General features: G+C 40.6%; 1 protein-coding gene across 1 annotated transcript; it reads left to right on the top strand.

Annotated features, from left to right (window-relative positions):
• LOC104593286 (transcription factor bHLH57-like) lies at nucleotides 1-8,340 on the top strand. The gene is made up of 6 exons (XM_010253046.3): nucleotides 1-462; nucleotides 538-601; nucleotides 4,335-6,160; nucleotides 6,494-7,246; nucleotides 7,435-7,890; nucleotides 8,022-8,340. Exons 3-6 carry the CDS (start codon nucleotides 6,128-6,130, stop codon nucleotides 8,103-8,105), a joined length of 1,326 nt encoding a protein of 441 aa, XP_010251348.1. The 5' UTR covers nucleotides 1-462; nucleotides 538-601; nucleotides 4,335-6,127; the 3' UTR covers nucleotides 8,106-8,340.
• Nucleotides 8,341-11,881: the final 3,541 nt, after the last annotated feature.

Genomic DNA, 11,881 nt, shown 5'->3' with positions numbered 1-11,881 from the left:
TCTAAGAAGGGGTTTAGGTGAGACGTGAAAGAGCTCTATGAGAGCGCGAAAGTAGAAGTTTTTACTCCTTGTTCCTCTTGTTAATTCCACCTCCGTGGAGAAAACTGACGAGATCAACCAAACACCCCATAACAGGGCGGTACATTATTTCCACCTCCGTGGAGAAAGCTGAGGACTTTGAAGGCCGACTTGCACTCTTCAGACTCGGGCAGCCAACTATCTAAGTAGTCAGCCAACTTCCAGAGTATTGATGACTTACGTGGCAGGTTGAAGTCGCCCACCTGGCATGGATGACACCGGCCTCCGTATGACTCGGAGAGATTGGATTAAGATCACCGCCAATTTGGAAGGGGAGTGCCCCGAAGATAACAGGTCAATAAGGTACGACATCCCCGGATATCTCGAACATGGAACCCAGACCCGACACCTATAAAAAGAATTCGATCCTCCATCCTTCAGAAGGTACGCACATGATCTATGAAATTCATTCACCCCAGGTTCAACATCCTGGGTACTCTGATTCTTCACTTTTTGCAGTTCGGTGGACACACCTCGTCAAGTTAACCCATCCGTCCGAGCTATTTTCCAACAAGGGAAATCGGTAGATTTTTGCTGCAACAGTTACCAATAAATTTCTATGCTCTATTTTTTCATTTCTCATAGTTTAGATTTCGCATCTTTCATATTAAATTTGCACATTTACATTACATAATATCTTGCTACTACTTGATTCTGATTTGCTGTAATTATTATTTCTATTGAAATATTTTCCTATATAGATTGCTCATTCGAGCACATCACAAGATAAGTCATTCGTTTGTTCACGTGGTCACTTAGGCCATGTTCTGTGCCTCATTCTTTTAATTCTTCTTCATTCAAGGTAAGAATGAGCAAGAATGAATAACATTTGAATGAAAAGGTAGGGAATAGAAACCTATACAAAATTTATAAAGATTTTTTTGCCTTTCCTTTCCTTTCCCTATTTTTACTTTCAAACTAAACATTGCTTTGGAGTGTTTGATTACAAACTAAACATGTAAAGGTATTTTTACATGAAAGCACCTTTACAAGAGCACTTTTTTACAAAAGTATTTTTATAAAATTACTTTTAGGAAAGCACTTTTGTGTAAGTACTTTTACGAAAGCACTTTTATGAAAGTATTTTAATAAAAGCACTTTTATGGAAGCACTTTTACAAAAGTACTTTTATAAAAGCACTTTTACAAAAGTACTTTTATGAAAGCACTTTTGTGAAAGTACAAAAGCACTTTTAGGAAACCACTTTTATAAATTTTACAAAAGTATTTTGCGAAAGTACATTTACAAAACATCTATGTTAATTGGTAAACATTGATTATTGGAGACCAAGGCTGGTGGTTTGTAAATATCGGCACAATTTTTTTTTTTGAAGAATAAAAATGAGCAACATAGAACACTTGTCAGTCTAAAAGAATTCATTTTTAAGAAAAAAGTGTTTGGTTCATAGTAATGTTTTCTCATTTTGCCTATTTTTACCCATTTTTTTCTATTTTAGAATTTCATTGGATAAGAATGAGAAAGAATGAGAATTGAACCAAACATGGTCTTAGCATGCCAACTCCCATGTATGGCTTTCTTCTATTCTCAAATGCCATTTGATGATGTGTCCACCTTAAATATTTTTAATATATCCTCCCTTATCAAAAATAAAATAAAATCTCATGGATTTATGCAAGGAGAGCCTAGGGCTCTTCATAAGAAGGCCCAACCCGACCAAACCGACCAAGCCAGACCGATCCAACCCGAGTCGGTCGAGTTTTCATCAGCATCGGTCGGTTTTGGGTTATACAAATTCATAAATCGATGGTTCGGGTCGGTTTCGGTTTTCTTGTGTGAAAATCGAAACCGATCCAAACCGAACTGACTTAGTTCCTACTTAACTAAGTTGTCTATATCATAATTCCTAATTACAACCTAACCTAGTTTTCTAGTTAGGAATAACATTAATGGCAAGTATTGTAAGACAATTAGACAATGAATTTTTTTTGGAAAAGTTTAAAGAAAAGAATCAAAAGATCTTAGTTTCTATAGTCTTTTACACCAAACAGGCAACCAATTAGGCAATTACAATTAGAATTAGGTGTCATTTTTTACTTAGATTAGAACTTAGAAAGTTTCTTGAAATATACAAATTTCAGTCTTCTTTCTGTAATACAGTTTGACTTTCTATTTTCTTGATAACTTCTGTCTTCTATTCTAATTCTAACTTAGAGTCAAAACTGACCCAAACAGACTCAAACCGATCAGGTCAGTTTTGCTTAACACCGGGTCGGTTTCGGTTTCCATCTCAAGTAACCCGACCAGGTCGGGTCGGTTGGAAAAACCTCAGTAAACCGACCCAACCCAACCCGTGAACAGCCCTAGGAGAGCCTTTACTTTATGTGGAGAGCTCTATGTACAACAAAGGTTTTTTTTCCCTGGAACATACAATAGAAAGCTTTGAATTTGCTACCCATAAACTGTTTTCACATCTCTATCCATTAGATATTATAGTTGCACATTGAGAATATCTCCTCTTTGAGTAGAGGGACGTGAGAACTTGCGGGAAACAGATCCCAAATACCATCGAAGACCTCACTTCATCTAATTCAAGGTGGGGCCATAATAATAATAATACAGGAAAGGCTTTGATTTAGTTGTTTCTTGCAGCCATGCATCTAGCTCTGGTATTATGCAATAATCATCACAATGCCTTTCCATTCTTTACTAATTAAATTAGAAAAAAATAATGTCCTCTGAAGTTGTAATTCTTTGATCTGTAAATTTGTTACGATTTCCGTGTTTGAAGGAAACCCTGAAAATGAATACACATTAAAGCATATGCATTCTTAATTTTATCATGTCCCACTTAACTTAGTGTTGGAAAGCAAATAATGGCCCAGAATGAGTAAAAATATGCCTCAGTTTAGAAGAAGTACAAATATAAATATACAAATATGTAAAGTGAAAAATCTTATATTTTATATTATTTTTTATGTATTTGCACTGCACATATATTTGTATTTGTACTCTTTCCAACCGAGTCTATACAAATAATGTTGGTTTTGTAGTTAAAGGTATTTAGGAAATCAGAGTTTACCAATTGGAAATCTTCTACAATCATTCCCCGTTCGGAGATAGTGCCATTTAGGGGTGGCCACGATCTAAGCTGTTGACAAGTTGTTCAAGTTCGGCTCGGCTCGGTATAAACCGAGCTTTGAGCTGAATTTGAGCCTAACATATGGGCTCGTTTGTTAATTGAGCCGAGTTCAAGTTTAATACAGCTTGGCTCGTGAGCCTAGTTGAGTATATATACATAGCATGCCACTTTATGTCGGTTATTGAAGGAGACCTTGACTCGGTACCTCGGTTATTGAGGGAGATCTCGGTTCGGCACCTTGGCAACTAAGGGAGACTTCGGCTTGACATCTCATCAGCTAAGGGAGACCTTGACTGATAAGGAGATCTGCAATCGGAGGCAGCTGAATTCGAACTTCTGAGCTTTTGACACTTTATTAGGTGAGCTCGAGTTCGAGTTTGAGTTTGAGCCTGATAATTTATGACTGAACTAAATTCAAATAAGCAGATATTCGACTCAGCTTAGCTTGAATCCACCCCTAATGCCATCTGCCAAGTCTGAACTGTTGTAGAAGAGGAATGGTTTTATAACCGGTACCATGGTTATTGTTGTTTTGGTACTTGAATTTCAGTGACAAATTTGCTTCACCACTTGACTTGATAATTAAAGTTGAAAAAAATAATGATTTTTGGTGAAAGTGGAGAAAGCCCATGGTACATCGTATGGTATGCTAACTGAGGGGTGGTTCAGTTTGTATGTTCGCTCCAGTATAGAAGTAGAGGGTTATTAGCGTGGTGCGTATCACCAAATAAAAAAAGGTCCAGGTAGTATGGATCATACTCATATTGGAATTGTACTGCATTGTACTCTACATACATATAGGAACTGCAATTCATTTGGATTAGTGGGGCATCCCATTTCACAGCTATCCAGACTCATAATTAGCCTAGAATTGTAGGACACAGGATTTGCAGTAAGGGTTTTGCGAAGTTCACAAAATCTGTTCCATTTCACTTGGGATCTGCTGCTACTCACAAGTTGTTTTTATATACACCTAAACACTGAGAACCGTCATCATATATTGGAAATATCTCCTCATGAATAAATAAAGGGAGATATTCTCAATGCGCAATTGTAATGTTTCGGGGATAGAAATGTGGAAACAGCTCATGGATAACAGATTCGAGCCCATCCCATTCTTAGTTTTGAGGATCTGACCTGGCTGTATGTTGCACAGGAAGTAATCTTGAATCTTGGGCTCCAAGAAAAGAATGTATGCCGATGTGTGAGATGTAGAAAGAGATCGAACTTTGGATGTAATAAAAGCAAGGGTTGGTGAGGAAAGCTGTGAATAGTATGACTATAATTTCTATTATTTTAGTGGATCCCTTCTCCTTTAATGTTCATGATCGTAAGCTACAACTCGAATCATGTAAACCTCTGTATATGCTCTGTATTGCTTTGTTTTATGATTTCTTTCTATTTTCTTTACTTGCCAATCATTTTTCTTGTTTCTGGGTTTATTAATTTACAATAGCTATCTTGTAAGTTTTTCAGTTCGCTGATTTCTAAATGATTTTTCTGTTTTTTCTCTTTCCTTCTGATTGTGCACGATCTGTAAGCTTTTAGCTGGAAGATGACATGGACCTTAGTCGTATAGTGAGTTGGACCAAGTTGCAAGATAGAGGATCAGAGAATCCGGGGTGGTTAACCCGACGAGGTCGTTCCAATGCTTAAGTCAATACTAATGAGCAAATAATCGCACATACCTAAGTTTCTGGGGCTGACGCCCTTATATAGTTGGGATGCCGTAGGTCTCTTGAAACGTTCCCGGAATCTTTGGCCCGTGATGTTGGGATCTGTTTCACTTTGGTAGGGGAGTAATACATCAGTTAATGAGATTTATCATTTCCTTCCAGTTCGGACGGAGAGAAAATAAAGCCTACGGTTACGCAACATGATTTTGGGTAGTTCAGAGTCCGCTAAAATGGTTCTAGAATTGATTACGTGGCACCTCAGCATATATGGGTACCAAAGTAATTTTGGCTTCAAGACAATCGAGCACCCGAATTCCCTGATTTGCTGACATGGCACTTTGCACTGATTTATCCAAATGACAGGCCATGCCCACGTATCCTTTACTTACGGGCCAAATCACCCCTCGTCACCTTTTTTTTTTCAATTTTACAACAGCTAAACGAGTGTGATGTATTCAGACTTGACCTCCGGCTGCGGTTTTAATCGAAGCAGACCCGAAATGAAAATGCCAAGCTGATTCCAGAAGGGCCTACAATATATTAAATTGGGGACATACACATGGGCCTAAATACACAAATATGACATGCACATACTTATATAGAACATAAGTGTTAGGTATTGGGCCGATTGGAGGTGGGAGGTTGACCCATCATCACACAATCCATGCCACAGGCCCGCTACTCCCCTTTCTTCTTATTTCATGCTGTACGCTTGCCCAGTCCCCACAACTGTCTGTCCCCGCTGCTGGACAAATCTGCCATGCCAATAATGCATGGAACCTTGTAAAGCAGACAACACCATCCTGACCGGTGGCCATCCCCTTCTCTCTCTCTCTCTCTCATTTCTTCTTCACACGCGCACGCACACTCACACGCTCACACTCTCGTAACTTTTTTAAGTCTTAACAGCTCTCTTACTCGTGTTCTCGTTCAATTTATTTGGTATTTCCTACCCTTCGTCCCTGGCCTACAGAATTCCTTTTCTTTTTCACCATTTTCACCTCTCCCTCTCTATTTCTCTGGGTTCCCAAGGCGACTAATATTTTTGCTATATTGGTGTATCTGTTGTATCAGAAACAGGGGAATATATTGTGCATTTTATTCTTGTTATGGATCTTTCACTGCTCCTGGACACATTTATTAACTACACTTCGCCTAGTATTATAATCAAATGTTGGTGATTGGGATTTGGGAGATAAATAAAGGTAGAGGGAGGAAGGTAAGAGCTTTATTCCTTCCATAGTACGCACTTACCAACAACGGTTGCCTTGTAATGGAGAAGCTCCAAGGACCCATTAATCCCTGTGTAAGTTACCATCCTTCACTTTATTCATTTGTTCTATCTTCTCCATTGAAATCCCCATTTCAGGAAGGGACTGCATTTACTTCTCACCGCGCTTTGCATTCAATGCAATGCCCTGCTGCTCCTCAACATTCTATTCTATTATTATTCTGTTTGGTCTGTTTTTTTTTTTTTTTCTTTGATTGGTCTTTTTCTGTTTCCTCTGTCGAGACTGAGCAACCCCACCTGATAGGTGAAAGGTTATTGTTCTTGCATTTCATTGAACCAGGTAAACAAATGTAAAGTTCTTGATTTCTGACCTCTTCCTCCTTTTGTTGCATCTCTCTTCCTCGCCAGTTTTTGGGAGAACATTTGAACTTGGAGCTCTTGGAACAGGGAGAGAAAGCTTTTGATTTCACTCATGGGTCGTCGCTCATCAGCACGGAGAGCTTCAGATTGGAGGAAGAACGGAAACCATTTGCCATCCCAAGCTTACAAGACAAAATGCCGTTTCTTCAGATGCTACAAAGCGTAGAGTCGCCGACGTTTACCTCATTAATCGAGCCAAGTTTTCAGCTTCTGCTACGCTTACAGCAGCAGAAACCATGGGGAAGAAACAACTGGACCGAAGTGGATCCCTGTGCCCAAACACTGGAGCCGGAAAGCTGCATCACCCACGACATATCGGAGGCGTATTCACCCGTAAAATCGGAAACCAAGATCACCCATGACATATCGGAAGCACATTCAACCGTGAAATCGGAAACCAAGGAACCTCATCATCCACAGTCGTCTTCGTGTCTCGAGGTTGTAAGCTCCGCATGCAATGTGGGGCCCAATTCACCGGAGAACTGTGGAGCCGAAAACTCGGGGACTCCCTCCAACAGGGTAGACGACCGGCTTATGGTAAAATCGTCTCCCCAGCTTACCATGCCTGCTCCGGTTACTAGGGAGAAGAGAAAAAGAAAGCGAACAAGACCGAGCAAGAACAAAGAGGAGGTAGAGACGCAACGTATGACCCACATTGCTGTCGAACGGAACCGGAGACGGCAGATGAACGACCATCTCAATGCTCTCCGGTCCCTGATGCCCACTTCCTTTATTCAAAGGGTAATATCTCCTAAATCCCATTTATGGTCTTAATTGTCAGTTTACCTTATTTTATCTCATGCTATTATTGATATACATGTAAGTTGTTTTTCTAGGTTCCTTAATCCCATGGCAGTGAATATTTTTATCTCATGAAAAATTAGATAGATTGACACTGATTTAAGATTAACGGTTATGATTTAATTAAGGGTGACCAAGCATCGATCATTGGGGGTGCCATTGACTTTGTTAAAGAATTGGAGCAACTGTTGCAATCCCTACAAGCTCAAAAGAGAATCAGGAAAACCGAGGAGGAAGGCAACGGCGACAATAGTGAAAACCACCACAACCACCGGGACCCGGATTCGTCGGCCCTCCCATTTAATGGGTTCTTTATTTCGCCGCAGTACACCACTTACTCGTCGCTAGCGTCGTCGGATATCAAATACACCGGCGAGGAGGAATTCACTGCCGAGAACAAGTCAGCGGTGGCTGACATAGAAGTGATCGTTATCCATACCCATGTGAACCTCAAAATTCTATCTGCCAGGAGGCCTGGACAGCTTCTCAAAGTCATTGCTGCTCTAGAAGACCTAAGACTAACCATCTTACACCTCAATATTACATCCTCCCAACGCTCGGTTCTGTACTCTTTCAATCTCAAGGTATAGGTAAAGCCAGAGTAGTGTTTCAATCAACTTACACTTATAAACCTCGTCATTACTTGGATGATTCTGATTTAGACCCAAGGGCCAAGGCTAACCATATTCTGTTTAATTTTCGTCCGATTGTGCAGATGGAAGATGACTGCAAGCTTGGCTCAGCTGATGAGATCGCAGCAGCAGTTCATCAAGTTTTCAGCCTCATCAATGGCCAATAACCTAGTCAAGATTTTAGGAGAAGAAGGCTCTCAGTCCTCTGTCGTCTCCTTTTTTATGCCGTGTTGCTGCTGTAACTTGTAAAGGAAAAAAAAAAAAAAAAAACATAAAGCTGAGAAATTCTAAAAAAAAAGTGGGGTTCAGGTTTTCCCTCGCTGCTTTTGAATTTCTTATTGTCGTCGGCAGTCGGCACTCATCATTACCAATGATGCCCTTCTTTTTTGGTTGACCTTTAAAGCTTTGCTTGGCTCTTTCTTTCTTTCCTTTTGATGGTTTTCTAATTTCTAATTTCTAATTCTAACATTGACGGTGAAGTAAATGACCGGGAGTCGATCCATCATACTAACAAGAATAAGTCTTTTCTTTTTCTTTTCGTTTTCTTTCTTGTACGCTTCTTTATTCCGAACAAAATTTCGTGCCAAGAGAAGAAGAGATGTTCAGTTTTCATTCACTTGCTACTTACTGCAGTTATTTGTCGAGTGATTTTGAAGTTGCCAGCTGGCCTAGGTGGTAAGGTCAGTGAACGTGGTTTCGTCTGAGCGACGAACCTGGGATCGAGTACCTCGATCGTCTCTTAATAAGATAGGCTAACCAAAAAGAAAAGACGTGATCGTGAATGTACGTTGTGGATTTTACATTACTATTGGTTGCTGTATAGTGTGTACCAAAGGAATTAGTTCGTCAAATTACAATCTCCTTTTGCAGATATGGCCATATGGGCATGCATGAGAATGAACTGAACTCCGATGAGGATGAGGTGTGGTCGCAACTCAGTCACTGGTGATCCAGATTTTGTCCAACGTCTCATACGGGATTAGGGATTATGCGTCCGTCACCGTCATTATAGTAAAGCGGTCCCCAACGGAGACATATCCTTACAAAAGATTAGATGGGAAGAGCCATCACCCATAGAGGAAGGAAACCCAACACATAGACAAAATACTATTGTCCACACACCCTCCAGGGACGGAACCAGACAAACCTGTAACCCCCCCGTGAGTCCGTGACCTCTCACTCAGTTCCAGTCTTCCAGATAAAGGTGAAAGGAAGAAAGTCGGATCCACCAACTTCTTAGATCTTAGCCTCTGCCTCTGGCTGGCCTCAGCCTGGCCTCAACGAAAGAGGAGATGAGATTGAGAGTGAGAGGTGCTTCCATCCGTTCAGAGATTTCTACGTGTAGAGGGCACCTGGGGAAAATAAGTCCCCGAATCTCAACGGCTTCCGTTCAATCACACGCCATCAATTGACAAGCGTCAGAATTAGGGTACATGGTACCCACACCTTCCCCTCAATTTTACCGCCAGCGAATCAAATAAAAAATAAATAAAAAGTAAAGAGATTTATTTTTTTAATATCTTACTGGCATTAATTATTATTAATATTATTCTACAGTCCACAGTGAGAAACTCAGAGGCGATGACTGACGACTGTGACGGTGAGGGTGAGTACTTCGATAGATAAAGGGTGTCGATGGATTGGGAATTGGGATCATCAAAGTCAAAGGAGACCGGGGGGGGGGTAGATAGATGGATGAATCGTATGAACAAATTCAGGTTCCAGATTTCAAAAGAAACTCGAAGCTTAGAGAAACCCAAAGAAAGAAAGAAAAGCGTTTATGACTGTCCTTGGTTGTGTCAGAAAGCATACATTTGCAGTTAAAACACAACGTGGTTCAGCATGCAGTATGCACTAGAGAGAGAGAAAGAGAGAGAGAGGGAGACGGGAATCACTCTCCTCCGTCAACTCTTGATCCTCGTGCCACTTCTTATCCCAGCCCAGGTCCCAGCTTTTCCCAAGCCCAATTGCATTTAATACACCACAGTCTATTACTGTTTCGGTAACGACCCTTATTCCGTTTCCTTCTCCTATCGTTAAGTCTTGTAAGGGTAGAAAGGATTTTGCCGATTCGAGACTAATTTTTGAAAGGACTTTGCCCAATTACAGAATAATTTACAAGACATAAACATTACCAAAATAATTTGCAAGAATAAAATGTCCTTCCTCCTATTGGGACAGTCGCTTTAGCTCATGCTAATGCTACTCGCTAAGGGCCCGTTTGGGAGCAGATTCGATTTCTGAAAAGAAAAATTCCTGCAAATTTCACACAATGGGAATATCTGCCCATCAATTTTTTTACATGCATAGGACATATTTGGGATGTACAACTATATCACATTTTTATGGTATTTGCACGATTTTTTATTTTATGAAATCTGGGCTTCTTAATTTTTTTAAAAGCAAAAATCATCTATGGACCATAAGAGAGATCGTCTTAGGATGTGTACATGTTTTTCTTTGCTTCATAAAAATCATTTTTATGGTTTTTCTTGGCTGTCGATAAGTAATTCTTTGAGTTGTTCTCTTCAGCCTCTTTATGGTTGAAGCATAGTGATTTCTCCCTTTTCAATGTAGACCCTACGTGCATGGACAGCCCCCAAGTTATTTTTGACGAAAAGTCTAAAGAGCAATCAGCAAATCAACTGTTAGTCAGTCATTTAAAGGATTATCCGCTACAGCTATTTTGAATAACTTTTCAAAAACACTTTAAAACAACTCAACCAGCTTAACAGAATTTTCAATTCGCCCTCCCAAACGAGTCATAAACTGGGCTGCTAAGTCCAGGGCTGGCAAAATTGCGGATAATATAAGGAGAGGCCCACGGTTTTATAGCAAATAGCAATGTTGTTTTGTTGTGATAGCAACTAAACTAAAGAATACAAAGCAAGGGAGGCGAGCACAAATTGAGGGTGTAAGTTTGGACAAACGAGTGAGACAAAACATCAGTGGAACCATTTTGGCGAATTTAATGTAGCAAAGTGACTAGCCAAGCCTATTGTTATTAGTTTTACATTTATGTTTCCTTTCTTTTACCGGCTTTTGTCCGGAACGCTGACACCTACTTTTTTTCCTGGTTCCGGTCAGAGAGATTCCCCGATGGAAAAACAAAAGATAGGGCCTCACCGGATTTCTCCAGAATCTCACCAGAGTCGCACATACGAGACGACACGGAGTTGTATTTCTTTATTTTTTTTTTGGGGAAGATCAAAACACCGCTTCTCTGCTACTCTGCTGGTTCCACCTCGGATTAAGCAGTTCATCTTCTCCGCCCTGAAGCCTGAACCCGTACCATGTCGGTCACCCTTGACCGGCAGTGAACCGCACCGAACCTAACCCGTACGGACAGCGAGGAACCAGTCGGGGCACTGGGTTCGCAGGCCAGCGGTCAACAGACGTCTCTGCTTTTTTCCAAGTGCCATGTGGCAACTTGATTCCAGGACCAGGTCCCTCTAAACGGGAGGGGACGGGTGGACGAAATTTTGTTTCTTGTACCGTTAATAGTTTAATACCCTCTTTTCTCTTCTATCGGCACGACCCCACCAAAGAAAAAAAGCCTGATGCAACTGTGATGTGGGGCCCGACTTTCATTCTTTTTTATTGTAAGCAGGCCCAACTTCCAATCGAGACATATTTGAGACAAAAGGCTTTTAAAAACTGAAGGATCCGTCTGATTTGTTGTACCATGATCGGTCGGTCCTATGGTTCCGCTGAGGATTGCACCACAAACTGTCTGTTTTGTTTTCTTTTTCTGAGTATAGGGTATCTCTTCTTTACCCGTTTACCTATCTCTCTCCATCTCTCCTCTTTTCACCGTCGTAATGCTATGTATGGTCGTTTTCCCCTTTATCCATACCTCTTGGGAATTTGGTATCTTAGGCTCTGTTTGTTGTCTGCCCTTTTACCTAGAACTAGGAAGAATTTTGTAGCCGGGAATGATAAG

This window comes from Nelumbo nucifera, chromosome 3 (assembly GCF_055504915.1).
Source record: "Nelumbo nucifera cultivar China Antique chromosome 3, China Antique-T2T, whole genome shotgun sequence".
In the NCBI taxonomy this organism is placed as follows: Eukaryota; Viridiplantae; Streptophyta; class Magnoliopsida; order Proteales; family Nelumbonaceae; genus Nelumbo; species Nelumbo nucifera.
This window is presented reverse-complemented; position numbering and strand designations above follow the sequence as displayed.